Here is a 14,576-nt window from a genome sequence, read left to right as displayed (position 1 = left end):
ATCTAAAATTCGCAAGTAATCTCAAATCTACGATTCTAAGGCTCCCAGGACCATGGGAATGTATGAGCAACCTGGCAATACAGACGACCAAATGATAATATACTAACTACGTATTGGTGATGGCTATGGTTTCGGGAAGATCGGATTACCTCGGCCTAGAGACTGAAGTCATCAGAGAATCTTTTCAAATGACTTTGGCTTTCGAATTTCTGGTAATGTTAAATCTTGATTTCGCCATCAATCCGCCACTACTAACGATAATAGGATCCGCTATATAAAAATTTAGCTCCCTCTATGCTCTCTCTATGCGTCACGATATTAATGGTCCCTTTAGACACTAGATCGCCATTCATTGTAGAACGAGAAAATGACACGTTCCTCCTCTCGGACATAACAATGAGATTAAGTTTTGGAGAGAAGAATATTTCAGTTTAACTGGGCAGTGATTACTTGCTTCGGAAATAGTTCACTGTCCGGCACATTCCCCGAAAATTTCAAAATGAAGTAACAGCCTTCGGCCTTCACCGGCCATCATCAAGTGAGAAGACAGTTGCCGTGGTTCACACCCACCAATGCGGAAACCAAACTGTCAATGAGTCCGAAACCCGCAATATCGTGGTGATATTGGTGAGATACTTGCTGACAATAAATTATTTTCAGTGGGGCTGCTTGCTCAGGGGCCATTTCACCAAGAATATTGTGGAGAATTGTGTTCGATATACTTTGGCCGAATGCTGGAGTCGAATTTCATCCGCCCAGAAGACTGTACGATAATTATTCATAGATGACTTTGGGATGGGTATCTAAAAATTTCCGGTTACGTGATAATGAATACTAATTTATTAATTTAACTTATCAGACACTTCGACTGCTTCCGCATGTTTACTCTGTAACTAACCACCTTCCTTATTACTAATGGATAGCTACGTCACAAATTCCAGTAATCGAGTGACCCACACATCACAGCACTTTTGCTTCTTTAGAAGTCACTAATAATGCTAAAGCAACTGACGGCTTCTGAACCTCCAGGCACTGATCAAACTACATTTACAGACTGAAGTGCCAAAGAAACTGGTATAGGCATGCGTATTCAAACACAGAGATATGTAAACCGGCAGAATACGGCGATCTCCCGTAGGAGGTTCGAGTCCTCCCTCGGGCATGGGTGTGTGTGTTGTTGTTAACGCAAGTTAGTTTAAGTAGTATGTAAGTCTAGGGAACGATGACCTCAGCAGTTTGGTCCCGTAGGTATTCACACACATTTGAATACTTTCAATACGGCGCTGCGGTCGGCAACGCCTATAATAGACAACAAGTGTCTGGTTGTTAAAACGGTTACTGCTGCCACAATGACAGGTTATCAAGACTTAAGTGAATCTGAACGTGGTGTTATAGTTGGTTCACGAGCGATGGGACAAGACATCTCCATGGTAGCATCCATGAAGTGGGGATTTTCCCGTACGACCGTTTCACGAGAGTACATGAATATCAGGAATCTGGTAAAACTTCAAATCTCCGACGTCGGTGCGACCGGGAAAAGGTCCTGTTAGAACGGACCAACGACGACTGAAGAGAATCGTTCAGCGTAACAGAAGAGCAACCCTTTCGCAAATTGCTGCAGTTTTCAGTGCTGGGCCATTCAACGAAACACCACCGATAAGGGCTTTCGGAGCTGAAGGCCCACTCTTGTGCCCTTGATGACTGCACGACACAAAGCTTTCTTCTTCGCCTGGGCCTGTCAACAATGACTTTGGACTGTTGATGACTGGAAACATGTTGCCTGGTCGGACGAGTCTCGTTTCAAATTGTATCGAGCGCGAGCGGATGGACCTGTACGGGAGTAGAGACAACCTCATGAATCTATGGAACATGCATGTCAGCAGGGGACTGTTCAAGCTGGTGGAGGCTCTGTAATGGTGTGAGGCGTGTGCAATTGGAGCGATATGGGACCCGTGATATATCTAGATACGACTCTGACAGGTGACACGAATGTAAGCATCCTGTCTGATCACCTGCATCGATTCATGTCCATTGTGCATTCCGACGCACTTGGGCAGTTCCAGCAGGACAATGCATCACCCCCCCCCCCCCCGCCTCCCCACGTCCAGAATTGCTACAGAGTGGTTCCAGGAACACTCTTCTAAGGTTAATGATATCCGCTGGCCACCAAACTCCCCAGACATGAACTTTATTGAGCTTATCTGGAACTCCTTGCAACGTGCTGTTCAGAAGAGATCTTCATCTCCTCGTACTCTTACGTATTTATGGACAGCCCTGGAGGATTCAGGGAGCCAATTCCCTCCAGCACTACTTCAGACATGGCACGTCATGTTGCGGCACTTCTGCGTGCTCACTGTGGCCCTACACGATATTAGGCAGGCGTACGAGTTTCTTCGGCTCTTCAGTGTATAAAGCAGGTATAAAAACAGGCAATGTAAGAAACTAATTTCTTCCAAGAAATTTATCGTTATTGTGGCCCTGTCGCAACTAAAATAAGTTTACTGTCAGATTTTTATTAAATAGTGAAACAACTTTGTGCAACAGAGTAAAAGGAAGACATTTCACATATTTGGCAATCAGTTTGACAGAATAGATATTTTACTGGAATACAGTAGCAAACTTCCAGACTGTCTGTGTTCTGCAGAGACATCGTTGAAAGCGATGTCCGGGTATCTGACAGCTCAGCAAGGTGCGTTAGATACTGCCGGAATTACTGGCAGCCCCTCGTAATTAACTGGTTCCGAGTAATTCCCGTATCTGACTGCGTCTGTTCCGCCTTGTGTTTGAGGCGGCTCCCTTCTCGTTTCCGAGCCGCTCGGTAACAGAAGACTTGTCATTTCCAGGTGAAACAGCTCCAGACCTCGCCTCTTCATCCGTGCAGGTCCGTTTACCACTCAATTTCCGCAATGCAGAATCTTCGAGTAAACTCGAGAATACTATTGCATATTACTTGTGTCCGTAATGTGTAGGACACATACTTCGCAAACAGTAACATAAACAGATCTCTTCGCTGGTTATACGTGCACAACTAGACACAATGTTAAAGCTCACAATGATTCTGACGTCTGTTACATGCAGCACGAGGTGTGTGAATGTCAGATTCATTATGGTTTTTTCGCAAAATTCTCTTTCGATACTACAAGCACAGTGCAAATATTCTTGGCCTTCGAAGAGTGAGTACCCGTAACTCTAAAGGACTTCACGATGGAGAAGCAGCGTATTTGTTGCCGTGAACAGTCTCGCCTCAGAATAGGAAAGTAATGCTGTTTGTGCATGAGCCGTTCATCTGAGATACCCTCAAACGGTCCGAGATATAAACTGAGGCAGGGAATCTAAACGTGTCGCTACGGACTTCGAACTGCACAGTTTTTGTAATCATGAAATGCTTATTTTTCGCACGATCTCAACGACCACCTAACTTTTTAAGAACACTTGAATTTTATTTTTGCCGTTTGATGTTGCTTCTCTGCGGCATAGTGTAACATACATTCCTTGTGTACCGGTACTATTCATATGTAAGCTTCGTATTTCATCTCCTACTATGTAAAATATTTATGTAGCCGTACTTTTTTCTTTGAATGGCAGTTTCACATCCACTTGGTAATGGCCTAATCTGAAGACCGAAACCGGCTGTGGACTTCATAAAGTTCTTAGTACAAACTGGAGAGCGTTTCATTAGTAAAGTTCAGGGTCATTGATCCACTTCAATTCTCGTGGCATTGTAAAGTTGAAAGACATGGAAGTCAGGTGCTGAGAAACAACCGAAATCGTTAAAATAGAACAGTGTTCCAGGCACCGATGGAATCGCTCTGGGTTTCTATACAGGTCTGGCTGTTGATTTAGCTCCTGTTTTAATTATAATATACCTTAGAGGCCATGAACAAAAAATTGTGCCCGGGAGTTGGTGGAAAGCAGAGATCGCACCCATCTACAAGGTGGACAGTAGAGGAGATCCACGAAACTACCGTCCTATGTTCTTGAAATTGATTGTTGTAGAATCTTAGAATACATTCTGAGCTTAGACATAATGAGTTATCTCAACCAGAATGTTTCTCCACCATGTCAGCCAGCAAGGATTCCGAAAACATCAGTCATGTGAAACCCAACTAGCACATGACATTGTGAAAGCTTTGGATAAAGACAATTATGTAGATGCAGTATTTCTTTATTTCCGAGCAGTACCAGTACCACATTTACTTTGAAAAATGTGATCGCAAGTGAAATTTGCGAGATTCAGGATTTTTTTGATAGAAAGGACGGAACATGATATCTTGGATCGAGAGCCATCGATAGATGCAGAAGTAACGTGGGTGTGCTACGTGGAATTCTGTTGGGATCCTTTCTCTTTAAGTTGTATGTCCTTGCAGATAACAATAATGGAGAAGGCAGACATTTATCAGATAATGCATTTATTTATAATGAATTTCTTTCTGAAGAAAACTACATAAATATTCAGATGGAAATCGATAAGTTTTCAAAGTGATACAAAGACTGGCAACTGACTTTAACTGTTCTTGTGTGAAAAATTGTGAATTCCGCAAAATGGAAAAAGTAGTATCCCATGACAATAATATTAATGAGTTACTACTGGAAATGGTCAACTCTTACAAATAGGTGGGTGTTAACAGTTTCTGCGGATGTGAAATGAAACGATCGTATATGCTCTGTATCAGCCCAACCAGGTGACATTGTGAGAATAATGGGGAAATTCAGTCAGTCTACAAATAAGATTCTCAGAAAAGACTCGTATAACCCATCCGAGAACTGGTTTCTCGTCCGGAATATGGAGCGTAGCGATGCGCTTTCGTAACTGTAGTATTTGTTTGGAACAACAGTACAGAAACTGTTGCACAGTACATAAAACAAAACTTAAAGTGCAATAGTTGCTGTAATTTTATTCCAGATCATATGAGAATTTTTTTGGAGTGAGTAGGACCCATACGAAGTAGGACGGACGGGGGATACAGAGAATGGTTACACGGAAGGTCCAAGGGTTTGTTTGACCCACGGCAGACAGTCAGGGAAACGCTGAGGTAACTGAACTGGCAGACGCTTGAAAACCGAAGTTAAATTTCTCAACAAATCCTAAAAACCGAGTTTGAAGAACCAGCTTTAAATTATGAATCTAAGAATATAGGCTTCTGTAACTCCTAAGCATCGCTTCCGTAGGGAACGCAAGGAGAATGTTAGATTAATTACGGAGACGTTTAGATAGTCATTCTTTCCGGTGCTTTATACGTACATGAATGGAAAGGGAAGAATAACTGCTACAATGGGGAGTATGCTCTGCTATGTAATTCTCAGTAGTTTGCATCACAGGTCTATACACTATAACTAGCAACCTCTCCCCGTGAAATTTTGCATGTTGTAGAAATATTTATCCTGTCCCGAAGCTGGTTCAGTCGAATCTCCACGAATGGACGACACATCGTACTTCCGTTAACGCGCAAAAGGACAGCCAGTATGTACATTTTACCTCCCCATAAAGACGGACGGCTGCGCCACTATCCGCTATTCGTCCTTGGATATACAAGGCAGGTCAACAGCATTTGCGGGCGCCGTGACGTCAGGAATCCCAGAAGATGTTAATGACAGGACAGGCACTACACTGCAAGCTTACTGCTTTAGAAGTAGTGTGCTACTAAAATAGAGATTTCAGTGCTAGTAACACTCATGAACAAGACAAAAAACCTACATTTAATTACGTCGGAAACATTTTGAAGTCTTCCACCTCAACTGTTTTTAATACGTATTCACTTTATTTCACCTCGCATTGGAAAACTGGTCCTTATAGGTCATTTTCAAGCGCAGTAGGTATCGTTGTATTGCACAATTAAAGCCGAAATTGGCCAATCTTGCAAATGTAATAAAGTGATTACTTGCCAGAAATAGCCAAGGTGGAAAACTTGAGACTGTCTTTTAACAAACGACTGTGCTATTCCACACAAAGAAAATGATCGTAATTACACTCAGATTTGTACACATACGTATCAGTGCTTTCATAAAACAACTCAACTAGAATATATCATACTTGACAGGATCATTTATAAATTATTACTCATAGTGCAATGTTTAGTGAATATTGTAATCTTAGCCGCTTTTCTGTCGATAATCAAGGAATGACTACGCACTGATCGTGCTGTGCTGCAGAGTAATTATCAGTTGTTATTGGTGAGTTAATTATTTAATGGTAGTTGCTGTGCTCTTAAGTATAAAGACTGGTTTGATGTAGCTCTCCGCGCTCGTCTTTACTGTACAACTGCGAAACAACTACTGCTACCTATACATCCTAGGAATTGCTACCTGCAGTAAAGCGTGGCTCTCCGTCTACAATTATTACCTGCCTCACCCTCATGTCCCCTCCATACCAAGCCAGCTATCCCGTAGCATGTGTCCTCTCAACCGATTCCTGCTGTCAGCCAGTTTTTCCTACAAAGTTTTGCTCTCTGACATTCGGTTCAGTACCTCTCAATTATTCGAGCTTCCCATCTAATTTTCAGCAATATTCCGTAACCCCACGTTTCAAAAGCTTTACTCTCATTGTGTAGGTACTGCTTATCATCCACGTTTTACATCCATATAAGGCTAAAAGCCAAATACTTCCGGTGAAGATTGTGCTACATTCAATTATGCGCGTTGTTAACAAATTTCCATGAAGCATTCAGCAGCCTTGCAGATACTGGAGCGTTCCAGAGGCAACAGCTTGATAATTCCTCCACGGTAAAAAAAAGTGCTATGATGGAATTTAGGCGTTCTGTAAAATAATTTCCACATCGTGGCTTGTTGGTACAGCAACCAGTATGCAGAATGTGGTGTGAACAATTCTGGTCGCAGGAATGTTTTTACTCCTTTATTACTTCATGACAAACAATTCGCCTAATATAAGGCACATTCAGATTGACCATTATATTGTTGTAAAGTGGGTTTTGGGTGCCACGATCAGGGCATCTGCAAAAATACACTGCCATGTCATATGTAGTAAAATAAATGTTCACACGTCATAAGTTAAAAGCGTAACAGCCGATAACCTTGCATGTCTGTGTAGCATCAGGATCAGGCCTAAACAAAGTCCGTTACGTGGTAAACACGCTGGAGGCACCGTTCTTCGTTCTCTGAATTCATTCACTGCACTAAATTATACTATCCTACAGTACACTAAATTTACCCAACGAATTTTCGCGACAACCTAGTTGAATTTAACTGAAGATTCTGATTCATTCCACACTCATATTTGTGTGATTAGCGCTAGAGTAACTTCCTGACGCATAGCATCTGAGTATCGCTGTTTGATGTTCCAGGTACAGCGCCCAGGCTAAGATGGTGGACACTGGATCAGGCAGCCTCTACATCATAGGCACTTTCAAGAGGGTCTCTCCCGATCCAGATTTTAAGGTAAGTCACAGAAAACTCTTATTTAGCCAACCTAATTATTATGCACACGTTGTTTCATCTTATATCCGATATACATCACTTGTTGAAATTGACTTTTCGGATATTCTTTACATGAGGAAGTTATCACAAAGTTTCGTTCTACGTATGAGTTGCTTGCTACTTATTCTGATTTAGGTAGCCACCATCTTCTAGAAAGTGCTGTGTTGGGTATAGCAGATTTTATAACATATCTCTGGATATGAACTGTCAGGTCTTGGAAGACTTTTCCTGCACTGAATAATGTCATACTAGTACTTTTTTTATACAACAGAGCCGACGGCCAAATAAACTAATGTTAAATTCTTGGTGGAAGAATTTACTATTAAATCCGGATTTTCGCGCTTTCATTCCTGAGATTGTCCTTCAAAATCTGGAAAAGTGTCCATCCGATCTTCGTTCAGCACTAAAAAAATGATAATCAGGCCCTCTTGCTAGCCATCAGCGTGGACCAGAAGCTGCCGGTGCCTTTTACTCAGCAACGGACCTAGTCAGCAGATCCAGTTAACTGACGAGAAATACTTTCCAAACAGTGTGATTCCTTTGGTAAATGTCATGTGACTAGGGCCTCCCGTCGGGTAGACCGTTCGCCGGGTGCAAGTCTTTCTATTTGACATCACTTCGGCGACTTGCGCGTCGATGGGGATGAAATGATGATGATTAGGACAACACAACACCCAGTCCCTGAGTGGAGAAAATCTCCGACCCAGCAAGGAATCGAATTCGGGCCTTTAGGACTTACTTTTTTTCTCGCTGGCCACTCAGCTACCGGGGGCGGACATTTCCTTGGTTTTCTCCAAGGGAAGTCTCACACGTTGTGCTTCTAAACTGTCGGTAAGAGTAAGATACACAAGAATGGAAAGGAGGTTTCATGATGAACTGCACGAAGATCTCTTTGATTTCAAGAAGGAAAACGATACCATAGTAGCAGTTCAGTGCTTTGTAATGTAACTTAAAGATATAACGTTGTAACGTTGAGCGTTTGTGGACCTAGAGAAAGGCTTCGACAGTATGTGGTGGAACAAAAGTCTGCACATTGTTAAATCATCCGAGCTTAAGTGCATTACCTGCTAAAAAAGGGAAACGCCCAGAAGGCGTCTTCAGATATCTACGACGTAACGAAGGGTTAGTAACCGTGCGCTTATTTGTTACACAAACTAATAGCCAGATGAATTAATTTGCTATTACGAATCGACCTGAGGGTGAGTGCATAACCTTAAAACTGCTTGACGGCTCGTTAACATACATAGGAGTTCGGTTGCAGTCTGTTGCACTGTGCCCAACGAAAACACCTGGTAATTATCTGAAAGCCCTAAGGGAACAGTCAGTGAATGATACATATAACACATGAATAAATACAGGTGATTAAATGAAAGTGGGAAACAAAGGTTATGATACATCGTTACATTAATATAGGCTAAACACACTATTAGATCCCACGATCATTTTATTCACAGAAGACATAAATTTACTTTGAGTGGAACCTTACACAGGATTATATTATGCACAGTGCAGTGCATGAAATCAAAAATATCCGTCCTGTCAGAGCAAGCAGAGCTCCCGTTGGCAATTGCTGTCGTGAACCACAGGCGCTTAGCTGTGCACTAATTAAACTAGACTGCATAAACACCTAATGCTCAACAAATTCACCCACGTCTGTAAATAATGTTCATTTTATCATAATAAAATTCAGACCTTCTTTACCCTACTAGGGCTCACTATTAAAAAGTCTCATAATCGTAAACTGATATTCTGAGAAATGACTAAGTCCTTAATAAACACACATCGAAGTATTGCTATCCCTGAACACATATGAACATTTGCGGCATTTTGCCGACTTCATTCTTGCCAGAAACCTTACCCAACCAGCTACGAACATCAGAAGACTACTCTTCCATCCCTGCTTTCTGCCACTTCAACTCTGTCACGAGACTGCTACTGTAGACAGTTTATCTCACAAGCTCTAGACAACCATTTGTATCTACCAACAAATTTTAAACACATTCGATTTTTAAGACAAGGAGATATATAACAAAGGCTACAGAGCTGGTTGGGAAGTAGAAAGGTACAGGGACCACAAAATGAAGTATATTTTAACAACAGATTGTTAATAACTACCAAAATCATTACAATTAGAAAAATACACCAATAACTAAATGAAAGGAAACTAAATTCTGAAAGTTCGAAACAACTTGGGGTACAAGTAATTATCAAAGCGTAACAAGTCAAGAAAAGTAAATGAATAAAAATGGCTTAAGAGCAAATGACGAGTGGCCTCCACAGCTGCAGTAGAAATGAGTTATAAATCAAGTCCAACTAAACCATAATTACTCAAAAATGACTGTTAAACAGTTTGACAATATTAACAACTGCTATATTAATTAAGGCCCAATTAACGGTGTATTTCATCAATAAACCAAAAAACCTTTAACTTGAAAATAAGTGTAGCACAATACAGCACAGTACAGATAATACAGTGACGGTGCAAGAGAATTCCAAAAATATTTTTAGCAACTACGCCAGTTGTTTGTCACAGCGAACTAAGTTGTTGCAGTGAGAATACCGGGAACAGTTACAAAGTAGGAACGTAAATATTAGAACAAAAAATCACAGCCAGAAACAAACCTCAAATTTTCTCTTACAAGGAATTTTAACAATATTTTAAGAGAAAGACATTTTTGAATTAACAGCCAGCGGCCATGTAAGCAAGTTTACAATTGGGGAAGGCACTTCAAGGTTTGTCTGAAATTTTACGGTACAATACTCAAGCATACAATAGGTGGAACTTACATTACAGGTCACCTCTAAATGGGGTTTCTTTACTTAAACATTTTGATAAAGGAATTTGTATAATAATATACAATCTAGGCAACTGAAAATTTTCAACTGAGGTTAACCCCCAACAAGGAGACGAAGAACGGCAGCAGTCAAACAAATACACAAAGGGAATCGGCAAGGCCCGGTGGGCAGCAAGGTAAAAGCAGGCACAAGTAACAACACTCAGGAGGCTAGTTTAATAACGTGACTAATGAGAAATAATACGGCCTTAAAGTAATCAGCTGGCCAGTAGACTTACCAAAAAATATATATCTTTTATCAGTCATATGCTAAAACCATTTAATGAATGTCACAGTGAAGTCGCTCACAGATAACTTATTAAATAATAGCTAAAGTACAACACATACATGTAGATAGGATTAAGATAATACACGAGCCTCATCAGTATATCAAAACGTAAAATTAAGTGGACCAGCATTAAGGGCTAAGCAGTACTTAAATGAAAAGCCAATGCGAGCAGAGACTGACTACTTCGCACTTGTTTCGTTAAAATTCTCATCAGTAGGTAACAGGCCATAAAATGCAAGCACTTTAAAGAGAGCTGCCAAGCGTGACACTAATTACAGCAATAAATTTACAAACTGAAGTCAATAAAAATGTCTTAAAGGCACTGCAAGCTGCCCGCGTCGTCCAGTAACGTGGCGAATACACAACAAACTTGCCTGTGATAATTTACGGAAGCGTGTATTACGTGAGTAACACCAAAGAGCTCGCAATACCACTCCTGATCAAAGACGAAAGTGTCAGAAAAGCACGAAAGGAACAGGAAGCACAAAACTGATGTCTGTATCAAAGGACTTCATCATGGTTCACAATAGTGCTAGTCAACAGTTTTCCCGTCCACTTTCTTAAACGATCGAGTAGATGTGAGTTAAATTCCCAACTGGCGTGATGACGCCGAGATCACTCCACAGGCGACACCGCAATTAGTAAAGTAAAGCGTGTGGCTTGAATGGGTGTGAGACCCCGAAGGGTAGGATCAACCGCTAAATTATAAGGGTTTTTCCCTAACCTTTCTTGATCGCAGGCACCATTCCTCCGCATACTATGAGAACTGTGTGTGTCTGTTAACTGTAGGTGACTATAATGAGTGGGTCCAAAGTGCCATGTCATGTTCGTGTTGGTGGTGATGAAAGAAGGGAGAGGTGAAACCTGCTGGCGACACGTAGCCTATAATAAGGGGGTCGTGGAGCATAACGCTCCCATCTGAGTGTCTAACATGCCCTCACTTCGTGAGAAACTGCGGAGAGGTTTGCAACTGAATTCGGGACATTGGTGCGAAAACTGGTGATCAGAAACTTTAAATCAACATCTCTCTTCCGTCTAACGGTCAAATACAGCACTCAAAATTTCATCGATCACCAGAATTCGAACCGGCTTACCGCCAGGTCGAGCACCACTGCACAGGAATGTTTTAGCGACCTCGGCTATGGAGACAGGTGAGGCCCCTGCTTTCTAGCAATGTTCGGCCATGGTAAACACGGACCTTCAGCCGTCACTACTGTCAGCCTCTCACCTCTGTAGCTAGCCGAGGACGGGCTTACATGTCTGCCGCTGTTTACGCAAAGACTCGTATGGCGAAGCGTCAAATGGTTCAAATGGCTCTGAGGACCGTGGGACTTAACTTCTGAGGTCATCAGTCCCCTAGAACTTAGAACTACTTAAACTAACCTAAAGACATCACACACATCCATGCCCGAGGCAGGATTCGAACCTGCGACCGTAGCGGTCTCACGGTTCCAGACTGTGGCGCCTAGAACCACCCCAGCGGACGGCGAAGTGTCCTCTGGTCTTCCAGCAACGGGTCACAGGACTACCTATGGTAGATACTATCGAAGCTAATTAAGCATATGTGGCACAGTATTTTTATTAATGATTTTTTTATTCTCTCCACTCACTCCTTACGTCGCCTTTCGTTCCTCTCTGCTGAGCACCATCCTCATTCTTTCACTGCCCTTCACCTCCTCCCTTCTCTTTGTTTACTTCCTCAATTTTCCCCATCCTTCCCCTACCCTCTCTCCCTGCTCTTCCGTGACAGTCCACATGTAGAGCCCCTGCAAGGAAGCCGTCCTGGTAATACCCATACAGCAGAACTCTTCCCCCCCCCCTCTCTCTCTCTGTCCATCTCCATTTCCCCTCCCTCTCACATTCACCCTCTCTCCCTTTCTGTCCATCACCTTCTTCTCCCTTTCTCTCCATCCATCACCTTCCCCTCTTCTCCATCTATCTACTCTCCCCCTGTTTCTGTCCAGCACTTTCCCCATTTCTGACCATCTACTCTCTTTCCGTTTTGCCATCCACCGACCTCTCTCTCTGCACTGATCTCCATCTCTTTTCTCCCCTCCTCACTACTCATCTCCTTATCATCAACTGTACATCCTCTCCTCCACTCTCCTTCTGTCCATCTCCTTTTCCCCTCTGCCCATCTCCTCTTATCCCATCTAATTCTCCCCCTCTATTTGTCCGTCTCCTCCAACGCCTCCCCCTCTCTATCCATCTGCTACTTTTCACCACTCCATATTCATCTTGTCCTGTCCCCTCTCCATCATGCCTCCATCTACCGATTCATCTCTTCCTGCTATCCACCCGATCATGCCCTCCACGCTCTGTCCCTCTGACGCTTCCCACTGCTCTCCTTATTCATCCCCTCAAGCCCCTTCACCTGCCTATGCCCTTTTGCCCCCTCTCTCACATCCAAATCCTCTTGCACCTCTCAGTTCATTCCCTATTCCAACCATCTCAACATTCCTTCTGCCATGCCCATGAACATGTGTGACCCCTGCTAATCATGTTGATAAAACGTGCTGATACTACAGTACTCCCGTAACATATTCAGGGCAGCCTACACTCCAGGGGCTATCAAATCGATTTTTTCCTCTGACATATATAGTGCTCTGAAAAGCAGTTCAACAAAGCGGGCTGATTCTAAACCCAAAAAACAATTGGGCACAGCAACCTACACGTTGCGGATGTCAACGCTATCCTTCCCCTGATGTGTAGTCTACCCTAGCAGGTCATTGAGGCAGGCCAATGCTAATTCCACATAACAGACCTGTTTATCAGGGCAGCCCACATGACAAGGGCGGAAACAATACTTTTTGCCTGTATCCCCTCTATATTGGAGCTACAAGGTTATAAACCCCACAGTGTTAAAACTCATGACGTTTGTGATTTTATGATTTAGGTGTCAAATTTAGTTGAAAACGATGCAAGGAGATGGGGGAGGGGGGGAGATTCTGTGCACTCATATATGCTATTCTATGTTTTTTTCCACATTGGTTTGATGCAGCTGATTGTGAATTTCTCTCATATGCAAACCACTTAATTCTGGAGTAACTCTTTCACATTATGTCTTCAGTTAGATGCAGGATGTATTCATATCTCTATCTTCCCCTACAGTTTTTACCACCTACAGTTCCTTCTAGTACCATGGAGGGAATCCTGGTTCCTGATACACTTTGTCATTCTGTTCCTTTATCTTCTTAATGTTTTCCATATGTACCTTTCTTCGCCGATTCAGAGGAGAATCTCCTCATTCCTTATAAGTTCACCTGTCATTCAACATTCTTCTGCACTACTACATCACAGACACTTCGATTCTCTTCTATTCTTGTTTTCTCACAGTCCATTAGTCACTACCACACAATGTTGTACTCCAAACGTACATTCTCAGAAATTTTTTCTCTAGGTCAGAAAAGCTCTTTCCCAGTAATAGTCTGTTTTATATGTCCTCACTAGTCCATTCGTCATGGGCTATTTCGGAACCTAGGTCCCAGAATTCCTTAACTTTATCTGCTTCACCAATTCTGATGTTACGTTTCTCAGTGTTCTTATTTATGCTATTCCCACCACTTCCACCTTTCTTCGATTTACTGTCAATCCATGATCAGTATCCATTGGACTGTTCATTCCAGTCAACAGATCCAGTAATTCTTCTTCTTTCACTGATGATAGCAGCGTCATAAACTAGTATTATCGTTGATAACATGGCACCTTCAATTTTACTTCCACTCTTGAAACTTTTGTTAAAATTTTCGTCATTGCTTCTTCAACTTATAGATTGAAAAGTAGGGTCTCAGTACTGCGTCCCGGTCTTACCCAATTGGTAGCCTGAACCCTCTTCGTTTCTGTACATTTCGTGTATCACCTGTCATTTCCTGTGGCTTACTCCTATTTTTCTCACAATTTCGAGCGTCTTGCAGCGTTTGATACTGTCGATCGCTTTTTATAGATCGACAGTTCCCATGACTGTATCGTGATTTTTCTTCAGTTTTGCTTTCGTTATCAAGAGCAAGGTCAGAACTGCCTCT

General features: G+C 42.3%; 1 protein-coding gene across 1 annotated transcript in view; it reads left to right on the top strand.

Annotated features, from left to right (window-relative positions):
* The window catches only part of LOC124594335, a 198,192-nt gene that overhangs the window by 161,800 nt on the left and 21,816 nt on the right, over nt 1-14,576 (top strand). The window contains exon 4 of the mRNA XM_047132704.1: nt 7,299-7,392. Within this exon, the coding sequence (XP_046988660.1) occupies nt 7,299-7,392 (94 nt within the window). The remainder of the gene's footprint in view (nt 1-7,298; nt 7,393-14,576) is intronic.

The sequence above is a fragment of the Schistocerca americana genome, chromosome 2, assembly GCF_021461395.2.
Source record: "Schistocerca americana isolate TAMUIC-IGC-003095 chromosome 2, iqSchAmer2.1, whole genome shotgun sequence".
NCBI lineage: Eukaryota > Metazoa > Arthropoda > Insecta > Orthoptera > Acrididae > Schistocerca > Schistocerca americana.
The sequence above is the reverse complement of the archived record's forward strand: the minus strand, read 5'-3'. Positions and strand labels throughout refer to the sequence as shown.